The 18,580-nt window shown below is 40.5% G+C and overlaps 1 protein-coding gene across 5 annotated transcripts in view; it reads left to right on the top strand.

Annotated features, from left to right (window-relative positions):
- Positions 1-18,580, top strand: part of gria1a (glutamate receptor, ionotropic, AMPA 1a) — an 81,284-nt gene that overhangs the window by 54,549 nt on the left and 8,155 nt on the right. Inside the window, exons 12-15 of one of the 5 annotated variants that reach the window (XR_014913562.1) lie at positions 6,248-6,446; positions 7,168-7,415; positions 10,244-10,358; positions 17,982-18,367. Coding sequence is in view for 3 of the 5 variants with exons in the window: in XM_085420990.1 (XP_085277116.1) it covers positions 6,248-6,446; positions 7,168-7,415; positions 11,089-11,203; positions 17,982-18,116 (697 nt within the window). In the remaining 2 variants the exon portion in view is untranslated. Of the gene's footprint in view, positions 1-6,247; positions 6,447-7,167; positions 7,416-10,243; positions 10,359-11,088; positions 11,204-17,981; positions 18,368-18,580 lie in introns of those variants that run through there. The other 4 variants (XM_085420990.1, XM_085420962.1, XR_014913563.1 and 1 more) reach the window with 4 other exon arrangements.

Genomic DNA, 18,580 nt, shown 5'->3' with positions numbered 1-18,580 from the left:
TTTTGTTTTGCATTCACGCATGACCGCTCCAAAATGAGCCATATGTTGCAAAGCAGCCTGTTAACTTTACTGCTTCTTATTGAAAGAAACATGCATTAAATAATTACAAAGCGTTTGAAATCATAATGCTTTTGTCAGTGTTGTTTTGTTTTTTTCCCATAGTCTACTTGAATGAGTATAATTACAAGCTTGTGGTGTGTTTGCTTCAGGCTGGTAACATTACCATAATATTCTCTTTTCAGCTCAATGGCATGGTAATGCTGACCTTTAGATGGAGAGAGAAGCTTTAATAAATCATTATTTTTTGTGCTCCATGCTTAAAGCTCACATGTAGTTTGGCCTTGGAGATGAAAGTGCTCTCAAATAATACAGACCTAACAACTGGGAGGTCTTTGCAACAAAAGCGCAAGCACACAAAAGCAAAACCTGCGGCTTTGCAACAATATCGGCCGTAGTGTGTTACTGTTCCCCCGAGGCTCCTTTGGCAATATCAAGAACACACTAAAAGCGTCAGACAAGTGTGCGTCTGTTGTCTTTCTGTGCACTAAAAGCATCGTGTGTGGCACATCAAGCCAAAGCTGCCACGTCTGCGCTGAGCTCTGAACCCGTGACCGGGGTCGTGCATGTGCTTTCTGCAACTGCAGCGACCTATATTGAGGCAGCTTTACATAAAAAAGTTCAGCACTCATAAATATACTATTCTGGTTCATTATCCCAGCATACCTGTGCAATTAGGCATGATTTGAGCCGCCTGTTTTTTGTTTGTTTTTTTTAATTTGCTAAGGAGACTGTGGAGAAAGCTTAAATAAAATTTTATCAACCCATAACATTTACAAGCAGTGGAGGCATAGTTGGGGAAAAGGCTCATTAACAAAAGCCCTGTGATATACAGTAAGTGAGTAGAAGGACTCTTAAAGGAAATATAAGTAGAATCATTTAATCCTCCAAATAAAAGAATAAATTATGGAGTTATTATTTTTCTTCTTCTTCTCTAATTTCATTCAAATGTAATGCAGGCCATCATCCTGTGCCAGCACTGTGTGACAAACGCATCAAGTAAGGTATTAAAAATGATTCACCTCAGTTCTCACGGCCTGTTCAAACCTTCAGCTCCTTCAAAACAGAATACAAATAATGTTTACACACAACTCGGAATTATGACTGTAGAGCCCTGTGTGCTATATTATGCTAGAATAACTAATGGAGTAACCCTTGACTTGGTTGTTGCACCACACACACACGCACGGCCACTTTATCTTCTGCAGTCTCATTGTGTTGATTGAATAGTGGTCCTTTCTTCTTTATACCGCTTTCTTCATTTCCACGTCTAATGAGTTGTTTTTGCTAAGGATGTTTTTCGCAGTTCACCAGAGCAGGGGATGATTAGCTCAGATATAATCACTCTATCTCGGATTATATCTATATATATATTTCTGCTTAGTGGCACAATAACCTCACCAGTTCCACTTTGCTACTCTCTCACTCCCTTTTTGCCGTTTCTGTTGTTTCATGCCGTTGCATGTAAGAAGGCTCGCCTGTGGAAACACACTGGGAGTGGCCGTTCCCAGTCATTGAGAACATACGGCTACTAATTTAGAAGAAGGAAACAAGAAAAAAAAAGCTGCATATCAGAAAACTCCTGTACCATCCCTGATTTGTCTTAGAATCACACCATAATTAGAGACCATTTTCTTTCTCATTTAAACCTCTGTAATTCCTAATCCATTGTAATGTGGCCATTACTGGCTCATTTTTTTACACTTGCTAAAGTCATTAGTCATTGCTAATTACCGTATCGAAAAGAGGAGGCCAGCCAGGGGAATTCTAATGAGAGTTTAGCGCTATAGCAGATTCCCGGGGAACTGTGGGTGGAGATCGCGTAGGAAACGTCAAAGCCAGAGATCCGGTCTGCCGTGTGTAGCTTTTTAAGATGATTTTTTTTCTGACAAGAGAGTTTAACATCTGCTTTCCAAAGGTAAATACTGTACGTGAGGTCACAGCCCAGTCCTCTTCCAACCACTGCAAGCCAAACCTGAGGGACCCCATCACTGTAAGCAAGAAGCTGATTTAGGGAATGCTAAACTTGGGTAGGTGTCGGGTGGTGAGTCCTGGTGGCCGAGGGGGCTTTAAGAAGCTGTGTAATCAGTGTTCCCGCAGACCTGGTGCAGTTCTTGATTGCATGACATGTTTTCTCTCCATCACTATGAAGCTGAAGCAAAACGCTCCAGGAAAGACTTTAGAAAAATACACAAACAGAACGAAAGGCTCATTTGGATTTGATACTGAATTTAACAACACCAATGAGACCTGTTTCCTTTTTCTGCTCCTAAAATACTTATTATATTATTTGGTTACTGTATTTTTTTATTTATTTAAATTTAATATTTAAGGTAATAGTGAGAGAAGCCAAAGAAGGTAAATAGATCTTTAAGGTTAAGAGAGTTTGGTAGGTAAGTGTGCGCTATATTTGCTCGATCACATGTCAGTGGCTGGACACTTTGATTGATCGTTTAATCATTTCAGCACTAACGATGTGCATACACACAAGTATTGTATTTCTGCCTGTGCCGCTGCGGTTGAGCCTGTGCTTCTGCTGCTGCTTCCATTAACATTCATTTTCTTCTCAATACAATAAAAAAAATTAAAGGCGGAGTGAATAATTGATTAATCGTTGCCTTAACATGACTATGAAATTACAGTGCTGCTCGGAAGATTTCCTTTACTGTAATAGGACAGCTTAGTTAATCTTTTACTGAGGCGCCAAGGTTGGCTGCTGTGCAATAATGTATGAGGGGCGGAAAGGAGGCTCAAAGGAAAGCAGTTCAAAAGGAAACAAACAGAGACAAACAGGTCTGTGTTTGCCAGTCACTTTGCTCAAATGGGGAGGCCCAACACACACCCACTCACACTCTCACACACACACACTGAGGTGCACAAACGACCCTCACATCCACGCATGCACACACACAGCCCTTTTCTCTTCGTCCAAATGGTGACCCCTTTGTTCCCTTGCTCAGACACACACACACTCATGCCAGTAAACCATCCCCGGGAAGGCAGCAAATGCACATGTGGGTCATATGTGTGTTGTGTGTGCACGCACTTCTGTGTGTTTTCGTGCATACTTGAATTTGTCAGCATCAATGCCAAGGTGTAGGGTATTGTTGTCTCGGGCCAAACCCCTGTCACCACCCCTCCCCCCACCCCCCAATCGCATCCCTCTCAGCACATGAAGAGACAGGCAGGCGTGCACAGCGGAGATGGAGGGTGAACGGAGAGGAAAGGGAAAAGAGAGGAAGAGAGGAGGCGAGAGAAAGAAAAACGAAAGGAGAAAAAAAAAGGGCAACTGAGGGGGAAGGATTAGACAGCTGTTTACTGCCATCTCTGGAGGCCAGCAGCAGTCAAAGCTAAGGAGTTTGTCTGCCTCTGGTGGTACTATCCAGTTTACTTTTCATCTTCTATGCCATTTGCCCCCCCCACACACACACACACATTCCTCCTTCGTTTCACTTGTTTCAGCCTAGAATAACAGACTTAACTTCTTCTTTTCACAATAAAATGTGTGCCGTGTAGTTTGAACGCTAACATAAAGGATTGAAAATAACTTATTTCTACAAGGACTCTGAAATTCTTGAACATTATTTTCATCATTTCTGCTCTTTATCTCTATGTTGTCACGAATAATAGGAGATGGCCAGTTTTATAGTGGATCCCTGCAAAGCATAATCTAGAGCTTTCATTTATTTTAAAGAAAACAGCTGATTGGGAACATATTGGTGGAATATTAGATCTTGAATATATTTGTTAGCGGGCTTATTTGAGATTTGTACTTTCTTGTTTTATCAATTAATTTTTTAGACCGTACTGATCTGCCTTTTTAACCTATACAAATAGGAAATAGTAATACATTGCTCGAGATATAACACCTATTTAGTTAGACTTCTGGGATATTGATCTGGTCAGTTAAGTATCAGAGGGGGCTGTTAATCAGTTTAAGCTGCTTTGGCGTTGATGAAATTAACAACAGGTGCACTAGAGGGGCAACAATGAGACAACCCCCAAAACAGGAATGATTTACAGGTGGAGGACACTGACATTTTTCCCCCCTCCTCATCTTTTCTCACTGTTTTTCACTAGTTTTGCATTTAGCTAGTGTCAGTGTCACTACTGAGGTGATACCTGAAGCCCGCAGAGGTAGCATAGTTAGTCACACAATCAATACATGGCATTGCCAGATTCCAGATTTCTTGTGAAAATTCAAAAAGATCTTATAGGAATCATACAGACACTTCAGTAACCATAATGTGATGTATGGATGCTGGCTGGCTGGCTTGCTTCTTGACTAATGTATAAATGACAAAAGGGTTGTTCACTTCTATGAATATCACCTGAAGAACCTTAGCATATTATTGTAGGAGGATTATTTGCAGATGTGCAGAAAGTTATATAACTGTATCTCAATATTTGTGTGTATTGTGTATGTTAAATATATGAGTGTGTTGACATATCTGTAAATCATAAAAATAGGCATCCATCATCGCTTCCATTTTCTCCTGCTTATTTGGTAGCAGCAGTTTGAGCATAAATACCCAGACCTCCCTCTTCCACCTCCATTAGCTCTTCTAGGGTGACACTGAGGCATCCGTAAGCTGTACCTAGATATATCCCAGAATTCCCTCACAGTCGGACATGCCTAAAACAGCTCCATGCAAGCACATCAGCCAGCTGCTTTCAATGTGGAGGAACTGCAGCTCTCTATTTTGAGCCCCTCATGAATGACCACATTCCTCACCTTTTCTCAAAGGATAAGCCCAGATACCCTTCAGAGGAAGCTCATTGCTTTCTTGTATCCATAATTCTTTGGGTCACTACCCACACGCTGTGGCCACAAGTGAGGGTAGGAAAATAGATCAGCCGGTAAATGGACAGCTTTGCCTTCATGCTCAGCTTTCTCCCCATCAGGACAGACCGGGATAGCATCACATCTGCATCGCTGCAGACACTGCAGCAATCTGTCAGTCTTCCACGCCACTCTTCACCTCATGAATGAGACCCTGACATACTTGAACCTCTTCACTTGAAGGCAGCAACCCTGAGCGAGCAATCCGCCCTTTTCTGTCTGAGAACCATTGCCTCAGGTTGAGAGGGGGTTATTCTTGTCCCCAACTCACCTAGGTACAAGTGTGTGTGTGTGTATATATATATATATATATATATATATATATATATATATATATATATATATATATATATATTGCCCTGCATCACACAACACACACAAGATTTCACTGTGCAGTCAAAGTTTAACCTCACCTACACCCATATGATCTTTGAGCAGTGAGCAAGTCAAAACACACACACACCACACACACACAGACAGCCTCCCGACTGATTTTTCAAAGGCTCTGCAACCGTTCTGTGTTTGCTCTCGGCTCGCTCCATGGCTGCTCTTTCATCATCTGCCCGTCATCTGAAAAGCATCTTAAATGATTACGTTTCGGCTTCTCTCCCTGTCTCTTTTTTTTCCCTCCATACTTAATCTTGCCTTCATGTTCATGCTCCATTTGAGTCGTGGGTACAAAGGTGAATCACGAAAGCCTTTTATTTTTTGTTTCAGATTTGTGTCATTTTCACTGCAGAAGCTCTGCCACCCTGTGCCTCAGTGATTTTTTGGGAGGGGGTCTGATATGTAATGCAACATGATTTTTGCTGCTGCTGTTCAAACTGGGTTCTCTTGAGGTGAAGATATACAAGGAAACGAACTGCACAGTGCAGGCATTTGAATTTGGCTTTTTTTTTTTTATTGGAAGTGCAATTAGAGCAGTGGCTAAGTGTTCTTGTCTGCCTCTTAATCCCCAACAATTAATGTGTATGGCATAAACCATATTGGCGACTTTCTTAAAGTGAGATTAATTTGGCAGGGAGAAAGCTGAGTGGGCCTTTGTGGAGCTGGTTATCTTTCCTTAGCAGACCGGGGTATGATCTCCAAGCCTAGTGAAAAGAGGAATGATACAGTGAGTGTGATGTAATGTGGATCATTTGAATGGTTTGAACATCACCGGGTTCTTTTAGATAGCTCTTCTTGATTGCGTGCAGAATTTTCCATAAAGAGAAAGATGGATGCCACCTATTTATTTCTCCCCCACCTTAATGCAGAATTGGCTCTGTCTGTGAAAGATATGTGTGAACAGCATCTTTGCATACCTATTTTTGACAGACTAACAACATTCTGTCCTTCTCTTTTTAGCTCTCTGTCAGGCCGCATTGTTGGAGGCGTCTGGTGGTTCTTCACTCTCATCATCATCTCATCCTATACTGCGAATCTGGCTGCTTTCCTGACTGTGGAGAGGATGGTGTCTCCTATAGAGAGTGCCGAGGATCTGGCCAAGCAGACAGAGATTGCATATGGAACGCTGGATGCTGGCTCCACCAAAGAATTCTTCAGGGTGAGGAACAAAACCTGGCACACCCGGGGTTTAAACATTTTCATTGTGAGCTAGCGGCATTTGGGAAGTATAAGTTATTTTAAAGTGTTATAAGAGGACAGTAAATGTAGAATCACAAAAACACAGCTGTGGACTCTGCCAGCAATCTAACGGTGAGTAACTACTGACGAAGCAACACAGTATCACGGCAAAACGTGTAACAGACACGCCGGTCCACTGTGTCCATTTCACGCTTTGCCTCTCTAAAACGTGAAATGTACACGCTTACCAGCAGGGGGGATAATATATTTAAAGGCACAAAGTCGGTAGTGACTTCCTGGACATTCCAGGGTCCTTAATCACCAGAAACCATTAAGCTAGGCAGCTAATGTGTACATACATGTAAATGTGTTACTAATGTCTGTTTAAACGCTTTCCTGTGAATTATTTTCACTCCCTGTGTTGGTAGTGCAGCAACGTCTGCGTGTGTGTCCATTTCATGTTTTGGAGAGGCAAAATGTGAAATGGACACGGTGGACCTGCGTCTGTTACACATTTTGCAGTGATATTGGGTTGGATGAAAAGAGCATAAATAGTTAAATTGGGAGTAAAGTCCTGACATTTTTAAGGATTTTAACATTTACCTTTAACACTCTAAAGATAGATAATAAAGTATTTATATACTGACAGTCCCTTTCCCTGTACTTCTATCCCTTTTCTTATTAACATTTCTGGCTGTCAGAGGTCTAAGATCGCCGTGTTTGAGAAGATGTGGTCTTACATGAAGGCAGCCGACCCGTCTGTGTTTGTCAAAACGACAGACGAGGGTGTCATGAGAGTCAGGAAGTCCAAGGGCAAATATGCCTACCTGCTGGAGTCCACTATGAATGAGTACATAGAGCAGAGGAAACCCTGTGACACTATGAAGGTGGGAGGCAACCTGGACTCCAAAGGTTATGGAATTGCCACACCAAAGGGCTCCCATCTCAGGTAAACCTTTGCCACTGCAGTGGTTGGATAAAAGCCTTCATGTGCTTTTATTGGTGCCTGTGCATGAGCGTTACCCCTCACCTGTTTATTTGGAGGTCTGCATTTGCTCATTTATGAACATATTTATGTGCTTAGGTTGATTTTTTTTTGGTGCCATTTCATGCATTCTGAATGCTTTGTGCACGCACTACCAGATTAATTTATAAGTATAAATGCTCTGATCAGATATAGAAGGCATCTCATTATTGTCACGGTCATCCTCCAACTGTTTGCACATATTGCACTGGCATTTATAGCTCGATCCCTCCCATTTTCAATTCTGATCATCTTTATTTGTGTCTGCACATCTACGTACGCAGCTAGATTATTCCCAGCTGACTTGTGAGCACTAGCAGAAGTATAAAGCAGGACGATGAGATCTCTTATCCTCTTTAAGTAGCACTTTGCTTCCTTGATGCCTTCCAATTATATTTCAAACTCTCTTTATATTCTTCAAATCATCCCCCTTAAACACAAACACACACGCAAAAATAGAAACGTGCCAATCATAAAAATCCGAGCCCCTAAAGCAATTTTACAACTTAAAGAATCCCGTATAGCTGCTTTACCACTTAAGCCAGAGCTCACACCTTGAATGTGAAGTCAGCAGAGTGGAATTTGTATTTTGCGACATTTAATGTGATAATTGACATAATGAAGGATAATACATCCCGGATTTACTCCTGCCATCGATGTCCAAGAGCAACAGCTGTCATTTCACATTACATTAACACCTTAACCAACTTCCCATTTAAATTTCTCCCGCAACTACAGAGAGAGTGCAGAAGCTGGTGGCATCTGAAGCTTTTAATCTATTTCTAATAGGCCTCATTCATTTTAATGAAAGGAGCCATATGGGAAGATTTTATTCAAACTCGCTGCGGATTCATATGGGTTTCCTCCTTGGTTGACAGCCAGAGGTCAGAATGCTGAGTAGAACTGCTTCTAAAGCCTCGATCAGAAGCTCCTTTTTAAAATTTAATACAAATTAGATTCCGCAAATGAAGTTTAATGCTGCATGAACGATAAGACAAGAGGTTGATATAAATCTGCTTCAGAGTCATGTAGTCGGGATTGGCCCAGACCACAACATAGCAGTGGGACAGAGTGGTGAACAGCTAAGGGTGGCCCCCGTTTGATCTCGCTCTCTTTGTGTTAATTATTTACTTAGCGATGTACCTTATTCCCAAGTTGTCATTGTGGTCACAGATGTCTGATATGGAGTTCCATTAACAGATAACAAACATTTGCGATTGCATGAGTGGTATTAAAGCATGGCAAGTAGAATGACTCACGGATTTTTTTGGTTTTAAGGAGGAAATGTATTCAGCTCATCCGGAATGGGACATGAATGAGTTACCCATGAATTTAAAGAGCTGAGTCCAATCGCACCTGCAATGCATTGATAATGAATCAGTTTGCACGGACGACTGGATATTAGAGAAGCAATAATCTGACTCATCGTGTTTAAATTTCATAGAGTATCTGTGCAGAACTACAGAACTGATACCCGTTCCAATAGAAGTTCCTAATTAGACATTTATATACTGTCATTCTTTTTAGATTTTTGCATAAGTAGAGATTTCTTTTCTACACAGTAAATGAGACTAATAGCGCTGATAGCGCTAATATTGCATTGCAGGCCTGATTGAAAACAGAACTTTTGAGGAAAAAAAACCTAAAATAACTCTTCATTTTGCAGGAATGTCTTCAGAGATCACTTTCTTGTCAATTGCTCTGACGTTCTGTGTAAATTCTGATCTTCATTTCTGACATATACAATCTTCAGGGTCTGCACCATCCCGCTAACATTCAGTAACCTCCCTGACATCTGCTCACGCTGAACCAACCAAACCATGACTCTCCACAACATCCATGTCCACTTTAATTCTTCTCGTGACTTCTTTCTTTTTTCTCTGAGTCTGCCAGGCTAAGAAAGAATTTAGAGGTTTTACCAGCTCCAAAAAAACTGTCTTCCCTACAGCTGTGTGATGTCCTCCAGGTTGGGGGTAGAGACTCTTCTGTGTTCAGTGATGAGAAAGGCAGGATGCCGACAAACTAAATTGTTCCTGTGCAGAAGAATTGGTGCTGTAATCTTTACTTTTATATGCAAATTCTGATTGCAGATTCTGGCATTCTTGTGATTTGTGGATGGATAGTCTTTGTCCTCAACCTTGCAGCTTTAGGAAATACACAGTGACCAGAGAGAGACAGAGCTACCCATGGGGAGGTGCTTTGGGTGATGTGTCTGCAGTTGGTCAGGCAACATCTTTTTCAGCCAGTTAGAGAAATAAAGCTATCGTGAAAGTGATCGTAGCAGTTAAAACCGTCGAAGCTTCTGCTGGAATTTGTTTCTGCTGTTATTTATAAATTAATCAGTATCAGCTTCTATTCACAAGAATGCTGTTATGGCTTGAATATTGATAGGTTAGTTGCCATAGCAATTTGTATGCTAGTGCAGCTGAAAGGAAATTACCATCTGTAGTCAGACTTCCGCATCCAAAAGCATCTCCATTTATAGTGTTTGCTCTGCCTCTCTCTGAGGCAAGCCCCTCCTTGGTAAAACCCACTGTATTGGCACTCAGTGTTTAAGCCCCATTGCAGGTATGTGACTAACACGTGCATCCTAAAGCCAGCGCTCCTGCTTAACACCAGTAGCCAAACGCAGGAGTGCTTCCAATTCTAAGTCAGCATTTCATTATCACCACCACCACCACCATACGACCAATCTCTTTATATCTGTCCCATAGAGTGTCTCCTAATGGTTATCGTTTTATATTATTTTCAAGAAACCCAGTAAACCTGGCAGTGTTAAAACTGAACGAGCAGGGCCTCTTGGACAAATTGAAAAACAAGTGGTGGTACGACAAGGGAGAGTGCGGCAGCGGGGGCGGGGACTCCAAGGTCAGAGCCAGTTTGATAAACCCTGCGGGTAAACCCACCACCACTGAGAGTGGGAGGTGGGGTGGGAAGTGGGGGAAGGGGAAGAGAGGGGTAACCGGCAGGCCCGCGCTGCACAACCACTCCAGCAACACTTAATCTCTCTGTGTGGTGTGGGGAAGAGCAAAGGGAAAGGACTGAGGGGGGTGATTGCTTGGCCGGCAGGGGATGAATTTGAAATCCATAGAGAGGGGAATTTTTGCATCATGTCTCCCTGCTCAAACAAAATAGCACTGATTTAAAATTGATCAGTGCTAATTAAAACGGCAAAGTTCTTTGTGTTGTGGCTCCCACGCATCCATTCTGGGACTATAAGTTTAGCTGTACAACATGGTTGATTTCGAATAGGAAAAGATCAAATTAAGAAAGCCTTGTGGCATAAGTGAGTGCAAGCAGTATGCCGGTTACCCCAAGTGATATAGTAATACACATCTACTGCCTTAGGGAGCAAACTAACCAAGCTAGATGGAGTATTAATTCATATCACTTTGATTGATGTTTCTAATGATGTTTCTGCAATATATTTGTGTGCACGTGGGTGTGGTTTGTGTGACATTTTTCTTTTGTTTTGTTTTTTTGACAACAAGCAAATCCAGGCATGTGTATCTATTTGCTGCTCTTTATGTCTCTGAATTAATAACATAAAATAACATGGTATAATATGTTATTTATGTTATTCCCTTATGGTTGGAAGAATCCCAGTAAACCTAGCGGTGTTGAAGCTCAATGAGCAAGCCGTCTTAGACAAACTGAAAAACAAATGGTGGTACGATAAAGGGGAGTGTGGCAGCAAGGACTCCGGAAGAAAGGTTAGTCTCCAACCCGAACCTGGCACCTCACAGCACCTCGCAGCACAACCCTCCTTTAATACTAGACCAGCCCAAAGTGTGCTGCACTTAGCAGCACTCCCCATGTGGCTCTGGCAGCTCTACTGTATTGGCCCAAATATAAGATGATGATTAAGGATAACTCTCACCTGTTTATGGTTGAAAAATGCATTAAAATAGACAAACAAAATTTTCTTATCAATGTTTTTCCATGTATCATTACCTTTAAAGAAGAATATAATAAATGTCAGTTTAGCCTGAAAGAATTGTTATTGCAATCTCTCTACAGAAACAAAATATTTGGATTTAATTACCTTAATTTTGAATTAATAGGAAACCAATAAAAATGCACAAATCAAAGTGAATGAAAGCCACTTTTTCTAAAGTTTATCTACTTCAGCTTTCACTCTGGAGAATGAATTCTAAACACTTTGCTACTATGTAAGTACACAGCGAAGAGATTGTTACATCTGTCCATCCATTCATTTTCTTCCAGCTAAACTGTTACATTTGTAGTTTAATAATATCTAACAATGTCTTTATGGGCTGTCCGTGATCAAAAGTGGCACCACTTGACCGCCTGTCCAATCCACTTCTACTGTAACATTAACATTAACCTTTGCCAGCAAAGAAAGATTGTACTATTTAAACTAAGCCTGTGCACATATATGAATGGCAAGGAAATGGCATGGTAATTTTAATGTCACAAAAGGGTCATAAAGTCTGCAGTGTGAGTCATTAGCATCGGTTCACAGCATTATCTATTAGACTTTTGCTCCACTTGCTCCACAAAAACATGACGTAAATGTTAATGTAAAGGTGTATCCAGGACAACAAGATGACTTCATTTTATGTGCATTAACTGATCAGATCTTTTTTAGACCATATGAAAATTCATTAGCTACACCATACAGACAAAAGTACTGGGCCACCATGAGCTGGAAACCCATACCATGAAGCTCCTGGCACACAGCGTTTGTGCTGATGTTAATGCTGCAGTTAAATAACTGCAGCATTACAGTTACATTACAGTTATGGATCTAGGAGGGATAAGATTTCATGAATGGACTTAGCCATGCAGTACCACACTGCATGGCTAGGTACTTGATTTTATACACCTGTTGCAAAGGTACTGAGAACAGGTGATTTCAAAGATTAAGAGGTGTGGCCCAATACTTTTGCAAATATTTTATGAATTCCTGTTTGGACTAGTTTTACAACAGTCATCAATTTATGATAATTATACTGACAGCTCCCCAGACTGCCATCAGAGACCACCTTGTGGTCTTGCTACTAAGTTTACTGGATTGATCAAAAGTTTTGTTTATTGCATAAAACACATTTGATTACCAAGGGAGAAATGAGCTTATTTTTGTTTGTTTCAAAATGTACATATTTTCACTTTGAAACAGGCCGGCTGGGGTGTTGATCAATACTAGTAGATATATGCCGAGGGATAATTTCAATCTCGCTTTCTCAGCAACACCAAAGCAAATGAACTCAATGCAGCTTACTGTGCAAGTGCATCGACAGTTCCATTATTCAAAGAAAAAAAAATCTGCTGTTTTGATTACGAAAAGTAAATCTTCAAATGTGAAATGACCCCCCACCCCCCCACCCCCACCCCCACCGCCACCACTTTGAAAAATGTACTTACCAGAAATACTGTCTTATAATTGGGCCAGTACTCTGGTGGTACTCTGCTGTTTATTTCTTCCTTCTGATGAGATTGTGTTGTCAGAGATTTATTGTTCGTTCCCAGTGTGTAAATAAACAATGTGTGGTGGATTAGCAAGGACTGTTAAAATTAATTGTTAAACATTTGGATCTGGGTAGAAGGAATCCTTATAAAACGGTTTGTCCAATCCTGCAAACAAATGTACACACACAAAGTGTTAGGATAACATTATATTTGTGCAGTAGATCAAATATGAATTACTCAAGCAGGCTTTTTGAACATAAATCTTTTTTGTCGAAAGGAATGAGAAACACAAAAGGGCATGAAGTGAGAAAGATGAAACATGAGCTATTGGCCCTTGCCTTTATATATTAGCCTTTATAATAATCCTGGCATAACGCTTTTAATTTAAGGTATGCATATATGGATGCCATGTCAATTCATATTAACCCGGAGTTGTATCAAGTCTGCCCACTGCTCTTGCATGCATTAGAATTTTGTTATCTACTGTAAAAAAAAAAAGGAGTTTCTCCCGACAGAAAAGCTTTAGCGCATTACTTCAGATACCTCTTTATGTACCTCTATGTGGCCCACTGAACTCTCCCATTGCTTGTACCGACAGTTCTATTGGTAGTTTATGCAGAAGTGTCAAACTATGTGCCATGAAGAGCTCAGTCTACAAGGAGCATGTTACAAACAAAATCACAGTAGTTGCAAGGAGTTACATTTGAGGTTAGGCTTTCTGTAGAGTTCAGAGTGGAGCTGAAGCCTATCCCAGCCATAAACTGTATATAAACAATAGTGTGTTCAAGAAAAGTAAAGTAATTGCAGAAAAGCCATAAACCTGCATTCCCCCCAGCAGGAGATGTCTCCTCTGGTTGAAAACAGACCTTAGTAAAAACTGTTCTGATGGAATTATAGGTTCAGTCGATAGTTTGAAGTCATATTAAATACACCATTGTGATCCATTCATTTTCTTAGATGCTTATATGCTAGTCATCGTCCAGGTGAATGATCAATCAGGGTATGCTACCTTTTTGTTGCAAGCCTATGTTCATCCAGTTCCTCTGTCAAATCCCCACCTCACTTGTACATTTGGTTTCAAAGACATAGCAAAAGTGGCAAACTTAAAGAGTCACAGTGGGACTTTGCTAAGCACTGGGTGCATTCATAGTGACATACAATTTTTATATCCAGTTTGACATTGGGTCAGGGACAGGGTTAAGATTCAACAGGTTGCTGGTGTCTCACAGACAGAGACTGCAATTACTCTAACAACAAGGCACCCTGAAACCCCCCCACACACAATCAAACCCAGATGTGAGATGACAGCCACTGAACCACCTTGCCACCATACATATAACAGACTAATTAAAAGCCTTTATTGTAATATATGCACATATGTACTTAAATTAAGTGATCAAGTTTTTTTGCTTGATCGAATTCAGTGATTAGTTTGATGCTGCTCTCAGATCTGTATGCTAACAATGTAGCAAGAGCTAACAGCAGTTAAGCTAGCACTCTCTTTCCAAAGCTAACAATCCTAGTAGCACCCAGAGGGATTTCAAACTAACCACATCATACTTTATTTGTTTTCTGTGGCCACAAAATAACCTGGAATGGTCCAGTGTTAATTATTTAGCATTATCTCTATACAGCATACTTGTAGTACTTATTCAGCTTTTTATTTCACTACACTGTAATCGTCTTCTTGAAAAACTCAGACTTTAACTACCCTCTGCGAGCATATTTATACTGTAGAGTGGTAAAACACTTTAGCTAGTCATTAGGGTTTGTTTTGGTTTTTTTTGGGGGGGGGTATGTATGTATGTATTACTGTAAGTGAGTAAGTGGTAAAATTTTCTTCCAGTTTTAATATAACAAAACTAATAAATTGGAAGACTTTCAAATTCAGCTGACTGAACACAAATTCAAGATTTAGTCTAGTGTGTTTGGGGAATAAAACAGCAGATTCAGTCCTCCGTAGCACATAGTTTGGCACACGTCACCTGTTATAGAGTATATCTACATATTTGGACAGACTTTAAACTCAGTTTTGCACTTTGGTTTAAAGTCAGTTTATCTGAGCAAACAAATTGATGCCTCAGTTTTATTTAGTTGCTAAAAACCACTCAACTTTCCATGTGTCTATTTGAGTGATATAAAAACATTCCCCACATAATTTCATGAAAAAGAATATTTAATATACAGAAAATATCAGTTTGGTAGGTTCACTAATTCAAGCCTTAATAATTAATGTCCTCTGTATATCATCAGCAGACACAGATGTAACGTTAGGGGCACTTGCAGCAGAGATAAACAAACCATTATATGAAATAATGTCAAACTAAAAACTTGTTTGTGCTGTTGTCACATGAATGCATGTGTTATGGGGCGTGTTTGTGTGTTTATCTATACCCATTTCCTCACAACAAAAAGTTATCATTTAAAAAGAAAACTGTAATTTGTATGTTTTTGACTTCACATTGTGTAAAATGTAAGTCAGTGTTAAATGCTATCTGGGGCCTGCCACACAAAGCGAGTCGCACATAGTCATGCACGCACTATCTTTATTCTGATTGAAAATTTGGGGTCAGATGCTGGAACATGACTTAATACGGTCTGGTGTTTACGCGAGGATGCACGTGCACTTAATCAGAGCGGAGTGACATGCAGAAGAAATGAAAATGTCACACATGCCTCAGTGGCTATCTTATTGTAGCACACGATTGATCAGCTACCCGCTGCGTCCCCACTCTTGGTTCTCGTGCATTTACGTCATAACAGAGAACGTGTGCAGGAAAAGAAAACGAGAAAGTGAACATTACGTGATGAAATTCTTCTTTCTGAGTGGTTTGTGAAGAGGCGTAATCAGTTCCACCTGCTTATTCTAAGCTTTTTCTTTATTTGGATTTTTCCTTAATAGAATCAGAATATTAGCCTCCATATAAAGAAAGCCTCTAATATGGTTAACATTAGTTAAAAGTTAAATTCGGTCCAGTAAACAGTGGATAAACAGCAAAGTTTTGTTACAGAGCACATGCAAGAGGTGGGATTTCACGCAAACAGCCACTTACAATTTAATAAAAGTGTGAAATTTGACTTGACGTTCGCACAAAGTGGCAGGAAGTGAATTAGAGATACACGGCACTTGAAGGCAGGTAGAGTATGAAATACTATAAAAAGAATATACACTTGTGTAGGGTTATTAAACAGGGTTCAATATCATTGCTGACATTTTAATGTGCTATGTAAGTCTGTTTTGGGAAATAATAATTTTGCCTTCCTCTCTCATGAAGACAACAATAAATCCCAACTTAGTCTAAGACAGAGCATAATCTCAAAGTGTTTTATTATGATGTCTCTGTAAAGTTTGATTTCTTTTTTTTAACTTAAGGCTTTTTTCAGTTTGTCTGCTGTATATGATAGTGTCATCAGATGTTACAGTTTAGCCTCAAATGTTCTGTTCCTGTAGCGACAGAATAAGTAAGTTATGTAAATCTAAGCAGTCACTAAAAGCTCATCATTGTAGTTAACTTGCAACGGCAGATTTTGTTTGTGGCTTTTGGAAGTACTGGCTTTGAGAGAAGACTAGCTGCACTACAAATTATTCATGATATCCTTTTTATAGGGACAGGTGATAAAATGAGCCAAATGTTGAGGGAGCGTTCCTAAGCCCGATTCATGCTTAAGGATGTTTTGATGAATCATTGGAGCCTGCAGTGGGCATCAGTCTGTGCCAACATAAATTCACTCGGGCCTTTTGACTGGAACACCATTCTCTAACGTTGACTCATCGTACCTTCAAACTGCCTTTTGAGTCCTACCTTCGCATGCCGAACATTTTTTTTTTGTAGTACCTCCCGTTTGTAAGGGCTTCTGTTTTGTAACCGCGCACACAAAGATCTTTCAAATATTTATGAGTTAACTTTCTCAGAAAAGCAAAGTCACTGAACCAGTTTCACAGAATAACTCTGTGCCCTTTGCACTTATCGTTTTAACACTTGCAGTATTTACTGCTGCTGCTTGTATCATATAAGAAGGTCCCCCCTCCCCTCTTAGGTCTCCTCCCCAAGTTCACCAAGATAAGAAAGCCAAAGTTAGATCCAAAGTTAAAAACTGCTTTGTGAGCCAGGCCTCTGAAATATATTGTTATCCCTGCTATTTTCTTGTTGTGTGGTTATGTGTGTCTTAGCTTGTCGACTTTTATGTTAACTTGTCTTCATGTGCCTTAATAGTTGAGGCGTTTTCTTTACAATGTGGGTTTCTACTGGTTTGGATTAGTGTGGGTTAAACAGTACTGTGCAAAAAAATCTCGAGCCACCCTCATTTCTTAACATTTTATTTCCAAGAAACAAGATTATTGTTCAGACTTCCTGGCCAATGGTTCTTCAGGCTTTTTTGTTCCTTTCTTTCACTCATTTTCAATCTATTCCTAGTTCCTGAAGCTGCTGAACAGTGATCTATGAATGATTCAAGCATAAAAAGACACCAAAGTCCAGGGTTGAACCAATGTTTTGTCTACATATAAGGGTCAGCTTATCAAAGAACTACTTTAGCCAAAACACATAATTTGTTTCCAATTCTTTACCTGAATCTACAAAAAATGTCAAATATAACACAGTTTGACAGGCAAAATTTTTTAAAAGTGATTCTCAAAACCTTGGAATATCTCGACATGCAGAAAAGAAAAGTAGATTATATTCCACTGTGCAATGTCATCTTTTTTTTTCTTTTAGCATGATAATGATACCAAACACACTGCAAATGTAATATATATAGTATTTCAACGTGTGGTTCCACAAGTTTCAATAAATTATTGCACAATTTGTTCAGTTTTACTAAGAATATTGTAAAGAAGTCAGCGGTGGCTCAATATTTTTGTCTATAGTTGTCATTTTGCTGTACATGTACTCCATTTGAGTCGTTTCACTTATGATTTCTGTCTGTGAAACTAGTTTATAGCTAAATTTGTCTGTGTGTGTGTGAGAGAGCGAGAGAGAGAGAAAGAGTCCAATTATATGTCATATACTGCTGCCGCTATTGCCTCCTCACGACTTCTCTCCGCCCTCCTTCCCCCAGGACAAGACCAGCGCTCTGAGCCTCAGCAATGTGGCGGGAGTCTTCTACATCCTGATTGGAGGCCTGGGCCTGGCCATGCTGGTGGCACTGGTGGAGTTCTGCTACAAGTCCAGGACCGAGTCGCGCCGAATGAAGGTGTCCACCGCGCGAGCTGCTGCTGCCTCAGCCGCTCAGGCCTTTCACTGCTCAGCCTTAGACAGTGGTGCTAGCGCCCCCTACACAGAGCTGCAGAGCTACGGCCTGTACGCCAACAACACTGTTAAGATATAAGGGCAGAGCACAGCCACGGGGTAGGAAACGCTGTGATCAAGCCATGATGATGATGATGATGATGATGATGACATCTGCCTCCACACCCCCTCCCCGCCCATCTAACCGTGATCACAGTAGGGCCTCCCACGGCTTCCAGTGCAAACGCTCTCCTGTACTTCTCTCTACCTCTGCCGCTCCCTCGCTCAGTCTTTATGTCACTGATCTCCTGCAGTGTTGTTCAATCACTTGATTCCAAAATTGCCCTTATGCCTGTTTCGTCACGTTCGAGAAGTAAGTTTTCAGAGCAGTTGCTTAGAGTTTCATGTGTTAATGTGGCAGGATTGTTA

This window comes from Rhamphochromis longiceps, linkage group LG2 (assembly GCF_057381845.1).
Source record: "Rhamphochromis longiceps isolate RC_006_pf linkage group LG2, R_longiceps_female_GT1.1, whole genome shotgun sequence".
Taxonomy (NCBI): Eukaryota; Metazoa; Chordata; class Actinopteri; order Cichliformes; family Cichlidae; genus Rhamphochromis; species Rhamphochromis longiceps.
Note: the sequence above shows the minus strand (reverse complement) of the source record. Positions and strands in the feature narration are given on the sequence as shown.